The sequence below is a fragment of the Pteropus medius genome, unplaced genomic scaffold (assembly GCF_902729225.1).
Source record: "Pteropus medius unplaced genomic scaffold, Ma_sr-lr_union100, whole genome shotgun sequence".
Classification (NCBI taxonomy): Eukaryota; Metazoa; Chordata; class Mammalia; order Chiroptera; family Pteropodidae; genus Pteropus; species Pteropus medius.
In genome coordinates, this window is record NW_024346150.1 from 325,535 (window position 1) to 344,773 (window position 19,239).

At 44.5% G+C, this 19,239-nt stretch overlaps 2 protein-coding genes across 2 annotated transcripts in view; both read right to left on the bottom strand.

The window, feature by feature from the left end:
* LOC120612874 (phospholipid-transporting ATPase FetA-like) overlaps positions 1-7,899 on the bottom strand; it is a 93,592-nt gene extending 85,693 nt beyond the window's left edge. Inside the window, exons 1-2 of the mRNA XM_039875470.1 lie at positions 7,885-7,899; positions 102-145 (exon numbers count right to left, since the gene is read on the bottom strand). Coding sequence (XP_039731404.1) covers positions 102-129 — 28 coding nt within the window. The 5' untranslated portion in view covers positions 130-145; positions 7,885-7,899. The remainder of the gene's footprint in view (positions 1-101; positions 146-7,884) is intronic.
* Positions 7,900-9,233: 1,334 nt separating this feature from the next.
* The window catches only part of LOC120612884 (uncharacterized), a 175,075-nt gene continuing 165,069 nt past the window's right edge, over positions 9,234-19,239 (bottom strand). The window contains 14 exon segments of the mRNA XM_039875502.1: positions 9,234-10,834; positions 10,994-11,153; positions 11,334-11,426; positions 13,689-13,836; positions 14,775-14,855; positions 15,042-15,098; positions 15,208-15,331; positions 15,454-15,606; positions 15,831-15,919; positions 16,151-16,228; positions 16,745-16,822; positions 17,132-17,275; positions 17,495-17,591; positions 17,844-17,970. Of these exon segments, the coding sequence (XP_039731436.1) occupies positions 10,549-10,834; positions 10,994-11,153; positions 11,334-11,426; positions 13,689-13,836; positions 14,775-14,855; positions 15,042-15,098; positions 15,208-15,331; positions 15,454-15,606; positions 15,831-15,919; positions 16,151-16,228; positions 16,745-16,822; positions 17,132-17,275; positions 17,495-17,591; positions 17,844-17,970 (1,715 nt within the window). The 3' untranslated portion in view covers positions 9,234-10,548.

Sequence of the window (19,239 nt, forward strand, 5' to 3'; positions counted from 1 at the left end):
GGTTTTGTGGCTGAAACATGGTACTGTGCAGTACTAAACAAATACCATTATTGATTGTTAAACTTTGGGTATCTCAGCAGATAAGAGCTGAGAGCACTTACCTGAAATAAAAGGTTTTATGTATTTCATCTCAGAGAAACACCACCTAAGAATAAAACAAAGACTCCTTGTCAGTCCGGGCCCTGCTGATAAAATAGTGCCTACCATTTATCAAAATTTACTGTGTGCTGGATACTTTACTACATGCTTTACATAGATCATCTTGTTTTCACTAAAACCTGGGCCTAGAAAGAGGGCATTATTTTTTCTGACAGATGAAAAACCTGAGGCTTAAGTTAAGTGACTTGATCAGGATCACACAATCAGAAAGTAGTCTAGAACGGTATAGATTTGAATCCCTCCCTGCCTGACTACTCTTGACCACTACTCTGTATCATTTCTACTATAGACACATAAGAAGAGATTGTGAAGTGGGTTTCTAGGGCAGTAACTGAGAACTGTGATCAAATATCATGGGTCAGAAGGAGTGAATTTAAAGCCTTAAATGTCCAGAAGCTCCTTTTTTGGTAGATCTGGCACGGAGCTCAGGGGGAAATCCACTAACCTGCTGTGTCTCAACATTTCAACACCTCTTATTTACTTTTGACCCATAACCTTAGAGCGATCTTTCCCAAAAGTGCGGTCCATGGATCAATTGTTTCAAAAACATGAAAAGTCCTTGTGGAAAACAGACACCTGACCCTTACCCTGGATGTATTGGATCAGACTCTCTTGGAAGGGTGGCAACAAGAAACCTGGAAGTTCTTTTGCCTGCTAAATTTTAGACTACTTATCACCTTGAGGCAAAAGAGCTTGAGTAATCAGAAGAAAGCAAATGGAAAGTTAGCCTCCATAAAAATCAGTCTGACACTGAGATTGGTGTTGTAAGAAGACATATGATCATAACATTGCTGTGGACCTGGAAAAGATTTTGAAAATTGTCTATTTCAATGGTTTTCTAACAGTGCTCCATGAAGCATGAGTTCTAAAATGAAATATGAAAAAAGGGATTAGCAATTGGAGCTTAACCTCCTAAAATCGTGACTGCAGAAGCTCCACTGGTATATATTTTGTAACCTGGACTTTTGTGTAAGATTTTACTTGAATGGCTTTTCTGATTTATAAAAACAAAACCTTGATGTATACAAGGGATTAAAAAAATCTCAAGGCCCAGTATGCATCCCAGACCAATTAAATCAAACTTAAGGGAGTGGGTTTCAGGCATCAGTATTTTTTGGTATCAGGTTATTTCAATATGTAGCCAAGGCTGGGAACCACTGCACCAGTCTGATTTGTGTTTCCTCATGTGAGATAAAAGGAGACTAAGACCAAAAGAATTTAAAGGAAATCTAGACTAGAATCAGGATTTCTTAACTTCTAGCTCACTATACTGAATTGTTCTCTCTCCGCGATCCAGAATGAACCAATCATTTCCCTAAGGTATAGAGCATTTGAATCAAATTATTATGTAACTTCATATTTACAGAGCTCTCTGGACTTTAAAGAGTACTTCATATATATTCTCTTTAGATTCTTATAAAGATACTGGAAAGTAAGCAGGGCAAAACTTATTAGATTTGTTTTACAGATAAGGAAATCAGAGGTCAATTAAATTAACTCACAGTGGTTTAGAGGTAGGTCCAGAATTAAAATCTTTATCTTCTAACTTCTGGCTTAAGTAAATTAAATTTGGCAAGTGTTTTATTGAGTGGCTAATATATGTTAGTTGTTAAGATATTGTCAAAGATGCAAAACTAAATAAGACATCATCCGTGACCTAAATTAGTGTACTATATTCTTGGAAAGACGATTAAAATACTGCTTGGCTTATTCCCTGGGAACCCAAAGGATTTGTATCTAGTTACTGCATCTCTAGGCAAGGCCATGTAGCTGAAGAACCCGTGGTGGGGTTAGAGAAGAAGGAAGGGTACAATTTCAGTGAGGTTCATTTCATACTCTCCAAAGCCAAGGATATGACTCAGCAGAAGACTAGGCGATTCCAAAACAAAGGACTGAATGGGTAAAAAAGGGTATTCACAGAAATAATTATTTCCTTTTCACAGCATTTTAATAACTGGACAGTTTAGAATTTATGTTGTTAAAAGTAACTACTGCATACCAAAGGGGAAAATAAAATGTAGAAAATACTATTTGTAATATAATTCAGAGCTCTGGAGAAGGTCACAGATGGACAAGAATGTTCCAAGGCAACTTCTTCATGAGGAATTAATTCATCAGACATTGCAAAACATTGCCATCCAGATTTTATTATATAAACGATAATGAGGACCAAGAACCCATGTTTCATTTATGGACTGAAAAAATTAGCCAGGAATAATCTAGCACAGTTGTTCTCAAACTTCAGCATGCATCAGAATCACCTGAAAGGCTGGGCCCCACCCCCAGAGTTTCTCATTCAGCAGACCTGTGGTGGGGCCCAAGAATTTGCATTTCTTACAATTTCAGGTGATGCTAATGCCGTTGGTTCAGATCCCATACTTTGAGAACTTCTGGTTTATCATAAACTCCACAAGATATACACATATCTGTTGACTGAAAATTTAGTTAACTCTTTATTATTTACTTTATAATGATACCTTCCCCATCAACCTAATGGTCAAAAATAAAACCAAAGCAGAAAAAAAGTTATGGCTAGTAACCTAAGGAGACAATCTGTTTAAGAGCACGAATGAATGAGTTTGTGAAATGTGTCTGAGTGTTTGGCAGAGGCAACCAAGTGAGGTACATCCAACATGTAGGAAACAGCATTGTCCTTTAAGAGCCTTTACCAATCTGGAGACAGACATGAATTTTGTTTCTTGTACTCATAACGCCCTTTAGACCTCTCTATGCCTCGAATGTTATCCAGGGTTCCATCCTCATTCTTTCCTTCTCACTACTCACCTTCTCTGGGTTTTCTTAACCATCCCCAGGGCTTCATTTACTATATATATCAGTGGTTAGTAACTTTGTTCAGGTTAAGAAATTCCTTTTAGAATTTAATGAATGCTACATAAAAAGTAAACATGTACAATTATATGTATACATTTTACACCCAATTCAAGACAATCAGAGAGTCTCACTCAAATGCACAGGCCTCAGGTTAAGAGCTCCCTATCTGTATGCTAATGATCAAAAATCTGTATCTTAAATCTAAATATTTTATCCCGGGCTTCACATTCAAATATCTACTTACCATCTATATTTGGATAGCACACGAAAGCCTCAAAATGTACACGTACTGAGGAGTGACTGCTTAATGGGGATGGGGTTTCCTTTTGGGATGATGAAAAAGTTCTGGAACTCGACAGTGATGGTTGCACAACATCGTGAATATACTTAATGTCACTGAATTGTCCACCATAAAATGGTACAATGGTAAAGTTTACATGTGTATTTTACCACAACAAAAAATAATCTACATTTACAAAACTGAAATCATCACTTCTATTCTCCATCTCTCACAGAGCCAAAATCTGTGCTTTCTTTTATATTTCCTGCCTTTGAATATCAGTTACTAGTCCTACCATTTACCTAGTTGCCCAAGCCAGAAAAAGAGTCATTTCTGACAATGCTTTTTCACTCTCCCACTTTAGTGAATCATGAAGTTCTGTACATGCTCCCTCATTAATAGTGTTAATTTGGAATAGTCATCTACTTCTCTCTATCCCCAAAGTTTCCCTAAGTTCAAGGCACCATCTTCAGCCTTCTCGTTTCGTTTCATACCTCTCCACCCTCCACCTCCACCCCACTCCAAATGACTCTTCATTATTATCTAGCCAGAGTGATCTTTCTAAAATGTTATCTTTTTGTTACCTTTTTTTAACTTAAAAACCTACCACTGCCTTCGGGATAAAGTCTAAATTCCCCTTCGTGACCTGGCCTCTGTTTACTTTTCTAGTCTTATCACTCACCATCCTTCTGCTCAAAGCTAACTATCCAGTAAGTATAAACTACCTGCAATTTCTAGCATACTTCTTTATTTTTTTACTGCAAGAGCACATACTCACTCCAAATGCCAACAACTCCATTTCTCTCTGTTTAGACCTGGTTAAGTTCTACTGGGTAAGACTCAGTTTACATCATCTTCCTCAGAATGCCTTTTCAGATGCCCCAAGGATGGGTCAGGTGTCCTTACTATGAGCTCCCTAGTACATTCTACATTCACTTATATCTTAACATTTACACCTTAAATTGAAATTGTCTGTCTCCTTCATAAAAACAGATTGTCTTCGAGGGTAGAGACTATATATATCAATGCATCTCCAGTGCTTAAAACAGTGCCTAGCACGTGATATGTTCTACATAAATATTTCTGAATGAACAAAAAAGTGATGCCCTAGTGAATGATAGGAACTCTGATCTCAGAAGTCACACAGTTCTGGACAACTTTCCAATGACTTCCTACCTTACTCCTGTTAAAAGCCAAAATAATTACAATGGGCTATAGGGCCCTATGTGTTCTAACTTCATTTTCTACTATTCTAAACTTCATTCACTCTGTTCCAGCCACAATGAGACCTTGACTGGAAAAGCTATTTCAGCCAAAGAGTCATTTAGGCATGTATAGTAAGGAAGAAAGGAACTAAAATATATTGAGCCTCCAGTATGTATCAGGCCCTGTGCCAGGTGCCTTCATGTGTCATATCATAGAGTCCTCACAGTCAACCTGAGACAAAGACATTACTATGCCCATTTCACAGCTAAGGAGACTAAGTCTTAGAGTAGATTTTGAATATGAACAGAGGGAAAGAGTCCATAACGGTGACTTTTCCTTCCTTAGATACTATGTGTGCTGGTTAATCTGTTTACTGTGTCTTCTCCTGCCCAACTCCCTCAGCCCTGTTCTGGGAAGCTGACCTCTATGAACTAACTACATCACTCAGACTACTTTTCCCCTGAGCTTCTGTTTGGGTTTTACCAATGGAAGGTACTAGCTGGAGACTGGAAGGCAAGAGAAGAGAAAGGTTAGGGCGCTTATTTCTCTGCCTCCTCTCTGCCTTGTCAAGTTCTTATAGTGGCTGCTTAGCACTTATGGTCATAGCTCTTGTCAAGCAGTCTCGTCTCTCCTTCAGACTGTAGCTCCAGCTGGGCTCTGATAACAACACTCTCTCCCCTTTCTCATCAGGCAAAGGAGTGCCAACGATTTGCCACTGTTGTGTTTCACCAATCTTTTCTAGTTTAACACTCACCATACCTCTGTAAATAGCCTTTTGGTTAAATTGTCTTTAGTTAACCCTTTGAATGCACCATTTTTCTGCATGGACCCTGACTGATACACTAGGAAAACAATAAACGGCATATTCTCCTTTGCACTTCAATTCATTCAATTTCCAATATCTAAAATAATGTTTCCTTCTTTTCCTCTAACCCAAAGCTTCCCATCCTTCCAGGTTTATGTCATCTTCCAGGAAGTATCTCTAAATACTCCATTACTTACAGAGAAACTTGTAACCACTATCATGCTGAATCTAGTGTGACATTAGCACTCTGTTGTCCTTGAAATTCTATGACTGTTCAGTTTTGTTAGTCTGACCATCCCTGCAGGGCAAGGACTCCTTAAGGGTAGGGAACCTTAGCAATTAGACTCTCTAAATAAACATATTTTAGCCAGAAGGAACCTTAGAGTTTACCTTGTCTAACTTCATTTTACAGATGGGAAGGCTCCAGCTTATACAGGGAAAGAATCTCTCACAGCTATATAGTGGCAGAAATCCATAATCTAGATTCTTCTTACTACTTTACTGCTATTATACTGCACTAGGTACTTAGTAGGCACTCGATATGCTGATGATTCACTCCTAAATTTATTTATACAGGGGTTTTGGTTTGTTCAATGCTAGGCCCCATACCTAGATGAGTACCTGGCACAGAAGATGGGCTCAGAAAAATAAATATCTGTTGATATTGAACCCGAGACAAGGCAAGACAAATTCCCTGGAAGTTAATCAGAACTCAGAGGATTATTAATTATAATAATCCCTTATACCAGTGGTCCCCAACCTTTTTGGTGCCATGAACTGGTGATCCTATGAGAATCTAATGCCTGATAATCTGAGGTGGATCCGAGGTGGAGCTGAGGCAGTGATGCCAGTGCTGCGGAGCAGCTGCAAATACAGATGAAGCTTCCCTCGCTAGACCACCGCTCACCTCCTGCTATGCAGCCCAGTTCCTAACAGGCCACAGACCAGTACTAGTCTGCAGCCCCAGAGTTAGGGATCCCTGCCTTATACAGAAAAATGTATAGTTTTCAACGTGCTTTCACATTTAAATGAACCCACTTGATCACCCTGACGTAAACATTGTAGGAATTATTAGTCTATTTAATAGATACAAGAACGCAGCTTCTGAGAAATTAAAGGTCATGGTCCCCTAATTAGTATGAAGCAGAGCTGAGACCAGTCTTCATGGTATTATACCATCTCCACTATTCCATGTTGCTTCCTCAACTTTGCCTTTCTACCTCTAGGTGTGGTAGGTTCATTCAGGTAGCTAACCCAAATATTCACAATGAATAGCTGGGTCATACATTTATGCTGAAAGAAGTGATTTTTGCTTCTTTAAAAATCTACTATGAATGGTCCTTCTGTTCTACTTCTGATTAGATACGACCTGCTGAATATCTCCAACTCTTGACACTATGAGACCTGTTATTTCCCTCATGGAAGAAGGTCAACATCTGTGTGTTCTGGCATGAAAGAGACAGCACTTTTGAGACATCACTTCCTGGGCTAACCAGAGCCTGGCCCTTTTACAACCAGGTGTTCAAAGAGAAACAATGCTTAGTCCTTGGCCTGAACCCACCAAAGAGGAGTTGACACACTGGATCTCTTCAAGATCAAATGCACCAGGGAGCTATCTACATAAATTTTGATTGAATTCGATTAAAGAAAAAAAAAAAAACCACTTTAGTACAGATTTTACCCAGGTTTTAGCTACATGATCTCTGACCCTAAGCAGAGCATTATAGAAAACAAAAGACAACCTAAACAGATATCCAACTTCTTTGTATTCCAGTTTTCATTAAGGGCTCAACATATTGGTGCAGAAAGTACCCAAAGGCCTACATCAGAGATCACAAAGTCTAATGCCTACCAGGTAAATACCAGGCAAATAATGTAAAGCTCAATACGTATAAGAAAACAAGGAGTAAAGTCTATAATGAACTACAATAAAACAATTTACCACTTGCTTCTCAGTTCTAACCACCTGCAACTTGTGAGAATGTGAGCTTAGAGTTAACAGATCTTCCAATTTTTCAAAAAGTTGGAAATCTGCGTTTTTAAAATATGAACTCTGGTTTTAAAAAGTTAGCCATTAATTCAAATCTGCAAGCTTGTTGCAAAGCCCGAGCAGTAGTCAGCCAGAGTTTGACTTTTCTTTGTGGAGTAGGTCTCCTGCCCCATGAGACAGGAATGATGGCAAATGTCCCACTTTCAAGTCAAATATGGCATAAAATTTGTGGCTTCTCAGAGAATCTGGATAGTGCTGGAAAAGTGGACAAAACTCCCTGCATAGGAATATGCCTTAGCTAGGGACCTAGGAGTATCTGCTTTATGAGATAACTGGAGTTATTTGTGAAATAAAGATCCCCTGTTAGGTATCTGGGCAGATATATCTTCTCTAGAGTATCTAGAAAACCCATATACTTGAGTACGGGGAGGAAAAGATAACCTCGGAGAGTACTGGAAAAACAATTTACAACTATGAAGATGGACAGCTACTGTAAAGTACACAGAGGTGTATGAAGGTCAGGTAGTATGGGGAGAGTGTCTCTCTTCAATGTTACGAGGGAGAAAGCGGTAACCTCTCCTCCGGCGCCACCTTCGAGGGCCTCTCGCTCACCATCGCTGCGCAGCCGTCGACTCCCGCGACCTCCATCTTAACGCACCTTTCTGCGCAGGCGCTGCGGAGCCCAGGTTCCAGCCCAGAGCCCCGCCTCCAAACCACGCCCCCCACAAGCCCGCCTCCAGCCACGCCCCCTTTACACCTGGTTTATTAGGATTCCTGCAGCAGTTGCCTGGATTTGATGTACCTGAGCGCGCTCTCTCTGCCGGTCAATGAGGTAGAGAGATGAAATACTCAGACCATGGCTTTGGATAGATCTAGGGTGATGACGGCATGCAGACAAGTAAATTATAACAATATAGAGTGCTGTGGGGAGGGGTCCAGATTTGGTTGGGTCCTAAAGGCAGCCAAGACGTCAGAGCCTAGAAGGCAGTAGAAAAGGCTGTGAATATTCAAGTAGGGGAACAGAAAGTGCAAGGCACAGAGGGATAGGAAAATGCAGTGTGTTGGCGGGGGTACTGCAAAGGAAGTACTTTAGAATAGCTTATAGGATGGTGGGAGGTACCTGCATTTGTCTTGAAAGGTCTTGGAGTTTTAGCCTGAGACTATGATAGGTAACCACTGAAAAGTATTAAAAGATTTACCAATGTGTGTGAAGAGGGCAGGGGTAGAATGGAAGCAGGTGATTATCACAATAATCCAGACAAAAAGAACTACAGGCCACTACTCCACTTGTGGTATTGGGAACTGAGGCAAGACAATGCATCCAAGAAGTTGGAGGCAAAAATGATAGAAGGAAACTGGTTTGGGAAAGGAGGAAGTTTAAAAATGACCAAGCAACTGAACTGTAAGGATTTATTTCGACTCCAGCTCTTCTTCCTTGACTTTTCCAGAATGAAAGGTCACTGTGCACTAAGCCTACATCTCTGTCCTGTACATGGCAGCCTTGGCCCTCTATTAACTTCTGCAGGCACATTTCTTCCCAGAAGGCCCTGGCTTTGTCCTCACAGCCCAGGCCGTGGCCGTGTCTGTCCTAGAAGAAAACACTTGTGATTCTAGAAAGGGAAAGACATAGCATGGACTGATTTTCAATGGCACATGTCATCTCCTACTCTTCTGGACCTTTCACAAGAAGCTGATACCTTTGAGTCCCACGACTGTTAATGGATTGGTGGTCTCAGGTCAAGGCCAAGATACTAGAACATTGGCTGCTTTACTGTTTTGTGCTTATCCAGAGCTGCTTTGGGCTCTACCACTTGCAGGGGGAGAGGTTGGGGGGGGGTGGTATGTTTAGGAGCTGGAGGGGTGGGAAGAGCATCAAAAAGCCACTGGTCCAAAATCTACCATTATATAGGATATTCATTTCTACAGCTTTCCACACTTTAGCAGAATTACACAACCCCAAAGGCTGCTATAAGATAATTTATTAAAGACTAGCTAATAATCTCCTGTAACAATGGCACATATAATAATTAACAACAGCAAAAATGCTTAGTTTCCTGTTTCGTGTAATGGCCAATACAGCTGTGGACAACACAGAGTCCAAAGGAAGTCCAGGAAGGAAGTCCAGGAGGCTGCTACCAAGGATGTTAAAGGAATATGTCACATTTCTGAGCAAAGGCCCAAGTCCATATGACCACCTGAAAGAGTTTATCTCTGATCTCCCAGGGAATGTCGAGGGCCCCCTGCATCCGGCCTGTACAGAAGGATCATAGTCCAAGCTCCTTCTGTAGGGCTGAACATCCATGAGGGGAAGAGCAGCTAACTTAGATGAAGGGGAGTAAGGTCAAAGACTAGATTCTTTCTACAAAGGGAGGACAGCCAGAAGGCAGTGGCCATAGATGAGGAGGACTTGAGGATTCTTTCTAGACTGATTTCTAAAATTTTTGGCTTTGTTCTGGGCCACTCAAGAAGAAAATACAGCTCTCTCTCCTGGATCCTTCAACTAGCCCTCAGGTGCATACACCTAAGAACAGCCTCTAATATCCTGAAGCATCACTCCCTTTCCTGCAGGAGTGAGGTAGGGGGATTCTGGGAAGGTAGCCCCTGGTGCTTGGATTCCAAAGAATATTCTGCTCAAGGCTCCGAAGCACCATGTGAACCTGCTTCTGCTCATGACAGATATTATCTGCATAAAGGAATTAGCACAGCCCATTTGTAGAAGGTATCTTGTTCAGTTTCAAAGCCTTGTTCTCACCGGAGCCATACAAAACCAGTGGATTCTGCTCAAGGGACAGGCTGAATTCTATTCTGTGTGCTCCTGCCCAATCCAGACTACAGGGCTCAGTGATATCTAAAGGCTCAACTGACTACTTAGCTAACCAGGCACAAGCTCCTGGTCATCTAAATTTGTCCTTCTAATGATTGGTACATATGGGTCCAATTGGAATGGAGAGGAGTTGACATGGGATGTAGGGTGGAGGGATGACTACCAAGAATGGCTGACACTATTAGAAACGTCTGTCCTTATTTCTTGATAGAAAATCTCCTTATGCTGTAACCCCCACAGCTAGCTCCTAGCACCACAGATCTGCTGTTAAGGGATTCATGACCCTTTCTGTGAGAAGCCAAATTCTTACCACCCCAAATTTTTCTTTAAAATTCCTTAACTGAAGGAGTCAACCTCTTGACTATGAGGATCCTAAGCTGGCTACTTAGTAACTCCCACTGGCCCTGACTTGTGGAACTGGTGCCATCTGGTTGGCACCGGAGCTTAGGCGCTCAGCTCCCCTCCTCCATGGAACGAGACTCCGATTTGAGCTTCACAAACTCTCGAGCCACTTCGTCATTGCTCCTCTGAGACAGAATCCGGAGAATGGTCATGCCCGTCTCATCCATGTGGATCTTCCGGCCCAAGGGGCACCAGCAGGCACAACTGCCCTTGGCTGCCACATCCCTCAGAGGCATCACGGCCAGCCCCAGAACGCGATCCTCCCGGGCAAAGCAGTAATCCTTCACACATATTTGCAACTCATAGGCTTCTGGCCCCTCTTCATTTCCCAGGAGGCTGTGGGGGTAGGTGGAAAGTAGGAGGCCAGAAATGAGGGGTTCTTTGACTGAATTCACCCCAGCGGCCATCCAGCCCATCCCTCCTCTCCCATCTCAAGTTTTACCCCAACAGATTAACCCCATCTGAGTTCTGCAGGTCCCTCGCCCCATAACTTACAAGTGAAATGTCTCATTGTACTTGGGGGCCCAGTTGTTGCTTTTTGACTTGGTTGTAAATTTCCTCTTCTTATCACTTTGGTGTGGGCCAACCATGGTCACTTCCACGAAGGGTCGGAACATACCCGCTGTCTGCCACTTGAGGTCATTGGCAGCCACCACTGCCCAAACAAGGGAAACTTGTGAGGGACCCCACCAAGGGTTTCCAGTTCTTGAGCCCCAGGTGGCATTCCCCATGGAGGAGGGCTAAGCTGGAGAGCTGAGATAAGCAGCCCCCGCTTTTGACTGATAAGGCCATCAGGCAAGAAAAGGTCTGAGATCTATAATTCCATGCTACTCACCTTTCACTGTGACCTTGTGCTCCCCAGTTCCAGGATGTGTAAATAAGTCCACTTGAATAGAGACTTCTCCCACAGGATCATCCACACCGGATCCTGAGAAACAGATGGACAGATGATCCCTGATTGGAGAACTCTAAGATTTAGGCCTAATTGTTCCAGGAGTTAGGAGGCCACCACCCTACACCTTAAAGCTAGAAGCAGTCACCCACGATAGCCATGGGGAAGTAAGCAATGGGAGAAGCAAAAGAAATTCTTCCAAGAATTTAGCAGGAATCTCTCAGGTTCCCAAACCTCTCCTATCTCCTAAGCTGAAGAATTTTTCATTGAAAGATGTTGGAGAAGGACAGTGCTGCCACCCTGTGTCTTTGTCTGGGAACTATGCTCACCTCATAGTGTCTTAAGGGAAAAATGTGGGTCCCTTCTAGCCAAAAGCAGCACCTTTCCACCTATCCCTGAATTCCCAGAGGCCCCTGCTTGGGAGGATGCCCTGCTCAGAAAGACTGTCCTACTCAAACCTGGACCTCTCCACAAACAGCCCCCCAATCCCAACGTCTGACCAATTTGCAGGCTCCCCTCGGCAGAGGCCTCACTCTATTTTGAGAAAACGCCAGTACCCTGTACCCCACATAAACTTTTTTTGTCCTAAGGTGGAAGGGAGGGGGAATTCTAAGAACTATTGTGAACCCCATCACAGACTGTATGAAAATGATGCCCATCTATGAGACTTAGAATAGAGCTTCTGAACTTTGACACCTGGATTCCCAACCCCAACTTAAGCAGCTCATTCTAGTTCACAAGTGACAGTGTAAGCCCATGTTAGATGCACATCTGTATGGTATATGACGTACCCTTTTCTGGCCGAATGTCTTCATTAGCAGTAAACCTAATACCTTTCCCATCATGCACTGAATGAGAACAGGAAAGTCAAGAGGTAGTAGCAGCAGGAGAACAGAGAAAGAAGAATCAGTTAGTGATCTAAGGAGTTAACAGCCATTCAGAGCAGCTCTACACATATTCTGAGGGAACACAGAAATGGGGCAGGGTGGAAAGAGAAGTCAAAAAGCTGAGGTCAGTGCCTGAATGCTCCAAATTAGACTTCGTGGGCTGAAGATTGACCAAATCATAGACAGAAGTAGAATATACAGAGAAAAAATCTGAGACCAGTGGGACAGGAAAGAGAAAGGTTGTAGGCTTTAATTTCCTAGGCCTTTAAATGATAAACAATAGGTAGAAAATGTACACACATAAACTCTGATCCTCCTTGTCATCCCCATTCCTCTTACCTCATACCTGTTCATTCCAGCCTCTCCTTATCTGTATATTTAACTTAAAGTTCAATGTTTCTAAACAGCCTTTCTGGATTAACTCATTTTCTTCCTGATGTTACAGGCCTTAACATGTACTCAGCTCTGTAAAAATTCTGTCACCTTGAGAAAGGCTCTTAACTTCTTTTGCCCTCTCTTCTTCCCACCCTGGACTTGAAATAAGTGCAGATATGGAAAATGGAGCAGTACTTGCAGGCCCCATGTATCTTTTCACCTTCCATCAACTCGTTAAACTGCTTAGGTCCCTCTTCCCCTCCAGGTGAGGTCTATGCTCCAGATCCACAGCTCACTGAGGCCTTCCCATTCCCACCTCCACCAGGCAGCATGCCCAGGGTTCCCTGGAACAAGCAATAACAATAGTGCCTGGGAGGGCCCTGTTCCAGGGTCAGTCTAAGCCCTGTCTATGCAGATATATTTTGTTATGGATAGTGTTTTGTTATGGAAAGGCCTTACTGGAGGCAGGGAGGGGTTCTGAGGACTGAAAGTCACTGGGAAAAAACCAGCCATCCACCTAGGTCTCCTGTGCAATAGCATCACCCATGAGGCTAGAACTCAGCTATGCATGTGGTCTGCACCCTCCCTTCAACCGTTCCCACAGTTTGCCTCTCTTAGTCTTCCTGTCCACGCTGGAGAATCTGAAAAGTCTTTTGCTTTCTCTCCCCAGGACAACTTCCAACGAAGGCTCCCAAAGCTATGAGTCATGAGAATGTCTCAACCATTCGTTCTCAAGGCTTCCTCATGGATTTTTCCTACCAAACAGGGTTCACTCTTTGAGCTCAATAAACATGCACTGGCCAGGCAACGTCTGGGAAAAGAAATCTCAGGCACATTTACCAGGTCCCTGTGATCTTCCTGTCTGGTATGGGGCGGGGGAAAGTATTGGGGTCTCTTGATAAATCCTGGGGTCTAAGTTTGAAGGGCTCTCTAAAGAAGTCCCTGGATACCCCCTCAGGGCTAGAGAACACTGACTCCCTAGGGGCAAAGATGTATCAGGGAGGGGAGGTGGAGGTCCAAAGCCCTTGGGCCTTACCCTGGGCAGTCTGTGAGCGTACAAAGGTCTTGATGAGGGTGTCTGTGGTCTGCGTGTACAGAGAGAGAGCGTAGCGTAGGGACTGCAGATCTGGGCTCTTCTCCAGGAAGGTTTTCTTCAGCCCATTGCCTCCTGCATGAAAGTATTGCTGAAAGACAAAAGAGTACCTGCTACTGCCTCATCTCCTTAAACAAAGGCAGCTCCCCAATACTGTCCTCAAGAGAAATGACAACTGAGCAGAGGCTCAAGGAAGATGCCAAAAGAGGGTGATGAAGACAGTAAGTCATTCAATAAACAACAAGATCAGGAATACCACACTGAGCCAGTCACAGTCTCTCAGGTGAAGAGTATTATTTGGGTATCTGGCAGGAGCGGTAGGGGATGGCCACGTTCCTGGATGTGGTGTTTGAAGGATGGATCTATCTGGACAGGCAAAGATATGGGATAGAAGCATTTCAGGCAGAGAGTAGCCAGAAGTGCTCTTTTACCCCTCTGATCCCTTAGAGAACTTTATGACATACCTCTCCCGAGTGCCCTAGATCACACTTCCTATGTACCTGCCTCATACCACCTTACCAGAATATAAACATCTTGAGGCTAGAACCATATTTAAGTCTCTCTATATCCTTCATAGTGCATGTAGTGCCTGATGCATGATGCCTGGTTGAATGAATAAATGGGTAGTAGACAAAAAAAATCCTTTGAAAAACCCAAATGACTTTATCCGTAGGTGAAAGAGGGAAACTTAAGCCAGATCTGGGGTATTAGGATTGGAAGATTAATTTCCAGTAGAATATATTCAGAAATGGCAATGAGGAACTAAGAGAACTGAATGTTTTCAATTCAGAACCCAGAACTAAGTATTCTAGGTCCATGGTTAGGTCACCTGAGACCACACAGGAGGTACCCTTTTGGTTGCTTCCAAGCAGGAATATGGACATAGCAGATAAAGAAACAGACATAAAAATTACTCTCTTCTGGAGGTGGGGTGACAAGAGCCCTAGGGACATTTATTCTGGCAGAGTGGAATGCCAGGGCCAAGAGGGTGTAGTGGTAAGATGGTCTGAAGGTGGGGGAGGTCGCCACCTTAATGGTGTCCAGGGCGAGGTCAAGGACGGCACACTGCTTTGGAGTAAGGTTCCGTGTCTCCTCTCGCACCATGTGGTCCTGGAACCACAGAGAAAGCAACGGCATCAGGACAGCTCACAGCTGTCATGAAAGTCTTGTCCCTACCTGCCGACCCACAGCTATGGGTTCCATTCCCTTCTCTCCTCTTCAGTTTCCAATCCTCAAAGGCCCCTCCCAGGCGCCCCTTATCCCTGGTCTCAGAAGGACCCCATGCATCCAGAATACCTTGAGTTTGGAAAGATGGCTCAGTTCCTTGGCAGCAGTGAAGATCAGCTGGGTGCCCTGGGCAAAGAAGAAAATCAGTCGAAAGCAGAGGACTCCAAACTTGATCTGGAAGCATGGAACGAGGTCAGGGAGACAGCAGGAAAAAGTGGAAGGGACGTGTCCTTACCGTCTGGTCAGTGAGCGGGGGCAGAACAATCATCCTTTCCATTGTGTTCATTACCACTCGCCAGAGCTCCTTCAGTACACGCTTCAGGACCGTCTTCTCACACACAGTGGCGAAGAGTGTGAGGCTGCGGGCCCAGGCAACAAGTAAGGCTGGAGTGTTTGAGAGGCCCCCTCCCCAAGAGGCTCCTCTGTTTAATTGCCTCAGCATTGCTTGTCTCCACAGGACAGAATGGAATGCTGTACTCACTTGCCATCCAGGAAGTCCATGAGAGGTCGGAGTACACTATCTGCATCCTGAGCCACTGAGGCTCTGGCGTTGGGGGATGCATTCCCTGTGCCCCGCACCTGGCCCAGGATGTCGGCCATTTGTCGAACACACTCATCAATCCGCACCTGGAAACTATACATGTGCCCGTAGTGCAGCCCTCCCCTCCCCAAACACGCACTGTCCCTGGAGCAGCACCAGCTATTCAACCCCACTCCAGCTAGCTCATGATGCAGCTCCAGCAGGGGCAGCCAGCAGGAAGAGAGAGAAGATCCAAACATCTGCAGACAGATGGGGCTTTGGGATTGGCTACAGACCACATCTGGCTCTGAGGGCTGGTGTGTTTCGGGGTCACTAACCTGTTTCCAAACACCATGCTGAGCTCATCCAGCACTGTATTCAGTTTCACCTGCAGCTCCTTTAGACTGTCTGCAGCTTCAGGGTCCAACTGTATCCACAGGAGGTAAGTGTTTCTCTTACCTTTTTCTCTCCTCCTGTGCACCCACTCCTCCCTCCTAGGGCTTTTACCCCAATGCCTACTCAAATGTCTCAGCCCACGCCAGCCCAGACCCCAAGCTAAACTCCTGGCCATGCCCAAGCAGGAGAGGATGGAGTTCTGTGGCCAGGCAGCTCAGGAACAAAGAGAAAAAGTGCAGGAACCCCAAACCCTCAGACTTACCTCCTTCCCTCCCATGGCTTCAAACATCTTCTCCAGCTGGACCCTCAGTTGCTGCATGTTGTTCATCAAGATGCAGGGCTTTGGAGAGAAATGGAGCTGCTGCATCTTGGCTCCTTTCAGCATAGGACCCATTAGCCGAGGGTCCCTCCTGCTCTCACACTACTCCAAAAGCCACAGGGAATATATAACACTATTACATGCATCTCTCCCTAATCACTGAGATCTGACACCGAGTCAGATAATTCTCCATGAATGAAGGCTAGAAGTAAACGTTTTTGTTTTTAAGCTGGGTGGCAGGCCCCAGGTGTTCATGGTATTTATCTTTTATAACTCTCTGAATATCTCAATTTTTTTTTAAATTAAAAAAAAAAAAAAGACTAAGTAGAAGTCTAGCTTAGTAGAGGATAAAGTACCAAATGGAGGCTCAGAGGAATTTTTAATCAACTTATTTTGTGGCACAATCTCAAGCGAAGCCCGGCTGGGAATCAGAAGTCAGGAGCATCATCCCAACTGCCAGCTCTGAGGATGGCTTCAAAAGCAAGGATCCAAGTGTTTTCCACTCCCTTCTCTAAAGTCCCAGGGTCTGACCCTCACCATTTTCTCCTTTGTGCAATAAGCAGGGAAGTTCTTTGATAAAATGTCTGCATACTGCATCAGCACCTTCCCGATGGTCTGAGAAAACAGAAGAGGAAAGGAGAGGGAACCCTTAGCTCTTCCCACAAAAATCTTGCCTGAGAGGTCATATCGCTCATCTTAGAATGAAAGTGAAGGAGAATCTCACAGTAAGCAACAAAGCTCCCTCTCAACCCTAGAACAGTACTGAAACAAACCCACCTGTCCACCCTAGATACAAAGGAGAATGGGGTAATGCCAGGTTTCACCTGAAGGCCACCACAGAGAGAGTTTGAGCTCAGGCCTGTGACTAGGCTGTGAGTGTGGTGGTGGTTTATAAAGGGAAGGTATAGGGAGGGTCACGGTCACCTTCGCAAATCTCCTCATGTAGTGGGCAAGGATGTTGGGGTCTGGGCATTCCAGCTTCCGGATGATCTCAAAGCTCTGGTTGAGCTGTGTGAAGACGTCCACCACAGAGCAGGAAAAGAGTGCGTGCTCTGACGTCTGCTGGAACTAAGGAAGGTCATACATAGAGTCATCATCTTCAGCCACTACCTTTTTCCAAGTTTGCAGAGTTCAAAGGGCTTTGCCTAGCAGGGGTGGCTTGGTGGTGGCTCCTTCTGGACTCAACAGGGTAAGGACAGCCTACTTGGCTAAAGCCCAGGAACGTTTGCTGACAGCTAATTGCTGGGACCTGGCCTCACCCCTGGGCAGCCCAAGCCCCCAACTTACCCCATCCTTCTTATCTCGTTCCAGGGCCCCACGCAGGAATTCCAGGGACACATCTTCATTCTCATCCAGCCATTGTAGGACAAATTGCTCAAACCACCTGCAGCCAGGCAGGAGAAGTAGGGATTGAAGCTAGTGGTTGGCATATGCCATGTGCCTGGCAGCTTCCCCAGACTAGGGTCTTCTGGAAGGTAGGGCATGGCTTGACACTCTTCTCTTTCAACAGCAGTGCCCAAAATAGGCAGTCTTGAGACTGGTTTGCTAAACTGAATTGAGGATACTGGCCTTGCCCACCCCCTAAGTCAGAGGGGCCCTCTTCCCTTCCCTCTGTAGTGCCCACTTGATGACTCACGCTGGGTACTCAGGTACCTGCCCCTGCAGGGCAGGCAGATCCCGCACATATTCATTGTGGAGCCACTTCACCTTGAAGTGCAGGTTCATGTAGTCAGCACTCTTACATAGTCGGTCTTTCTCATGCTCTAGTGGGAGGGAAGGAAGCTCGATCAGGTTCTGGCAGTAGAGGCCATGGTTCTTGAGTTTTCCCAAGGCAGCAGATCCAGTCAGGCAGCTCTATCAGATGTCTTATAAAAAGGGTAACAACTCCCAACCAACTCCTCACAGCCATCTCACCCTACCAGTGCGCATTCTGCTCTCCAAGAGCCTGGCCTAAATCTTCCTTTAGACACTAAGCCAGACTCCCAGATAAGGCCTACAGTCTTCCTGCTCTGCTTTTCGAAGTGTCAAGTGAGATACCGGCCTCTGGTGAAGAAAAGGAGAAAAGGATGTGGGAGCTAATGCTGATTAAGTGGGTAGCCCGCCCAGGACTAGGGATGGGTGATGGTTTTCCAGGGCTTTTCTAACTCTAGTAGCTTAAATGCAGGCTTAAATGCAGAGATGGCTAGTTGTACATGACATGAGTGATAGGGAAAACCAAAGTGGATCCAAGCTGACAGACACTGCAGTTGAGCAGCCATGGTATAAAAGAATCTTGAAGTAAACTGAAGGACCCCAGAGCGGAGCTGAGGCACTGAAAACTGAACTCTCAAAGAAGTATACAAATAAGAATAGTCAGTCTGGAAACCATGGAAACAGCCACACGGAAGGACCATCATGCTGCAGAAAATGGGATGCTCCTTATGGACTTGAAAGGTCATTCAGCTGAAACTCCATGGTCTCCTAGAAAATCTAGGACAAAGGTCACAGTTTGCCCAGAGAGCCTGGAGCACTGTCTACAACTACAGGTTTTCGTCTACCCCCTTTATAGAAGAAGCATTAATTCAAATAATAAAAGCTAATTGTTTATGTTTACAGATAACACAATGGTAAAAGCAAGCAAATGCGGGAGAGTACTGAGCATCAGAGAAAAGAAGGCCAGTGTCCTTGGGGGCGTAACTGCAAGTTGCTATGGGTGATGCTTCTCCAGGTCAAGGCAGAACATCCAGTGTGGGGCAGCTGGCCCTTCTGGATTAGTGCAGCAGACACTCAAGGAGAAAATGGGAGCCTGGGATTCAGCGTCAAAGGGCTCTGGGTCCTAAGAATTTCATCTCCTGGCACTGCAGACAGCACCATCTCAACCTGAAGATGCATTTGCAGTCTCTTCTATGAAGCAGTGAGCAAGAGAAGAAAAGGTACAAAACTAGAGGTAAAGCGACAACAACCAAAAGTTCTTACCACCCAGAAAGAGGACTTTTCGTATACGAATGACAGTGGATGCTTGTGACAGAGCAGAGACACCAATGAGCAATAAA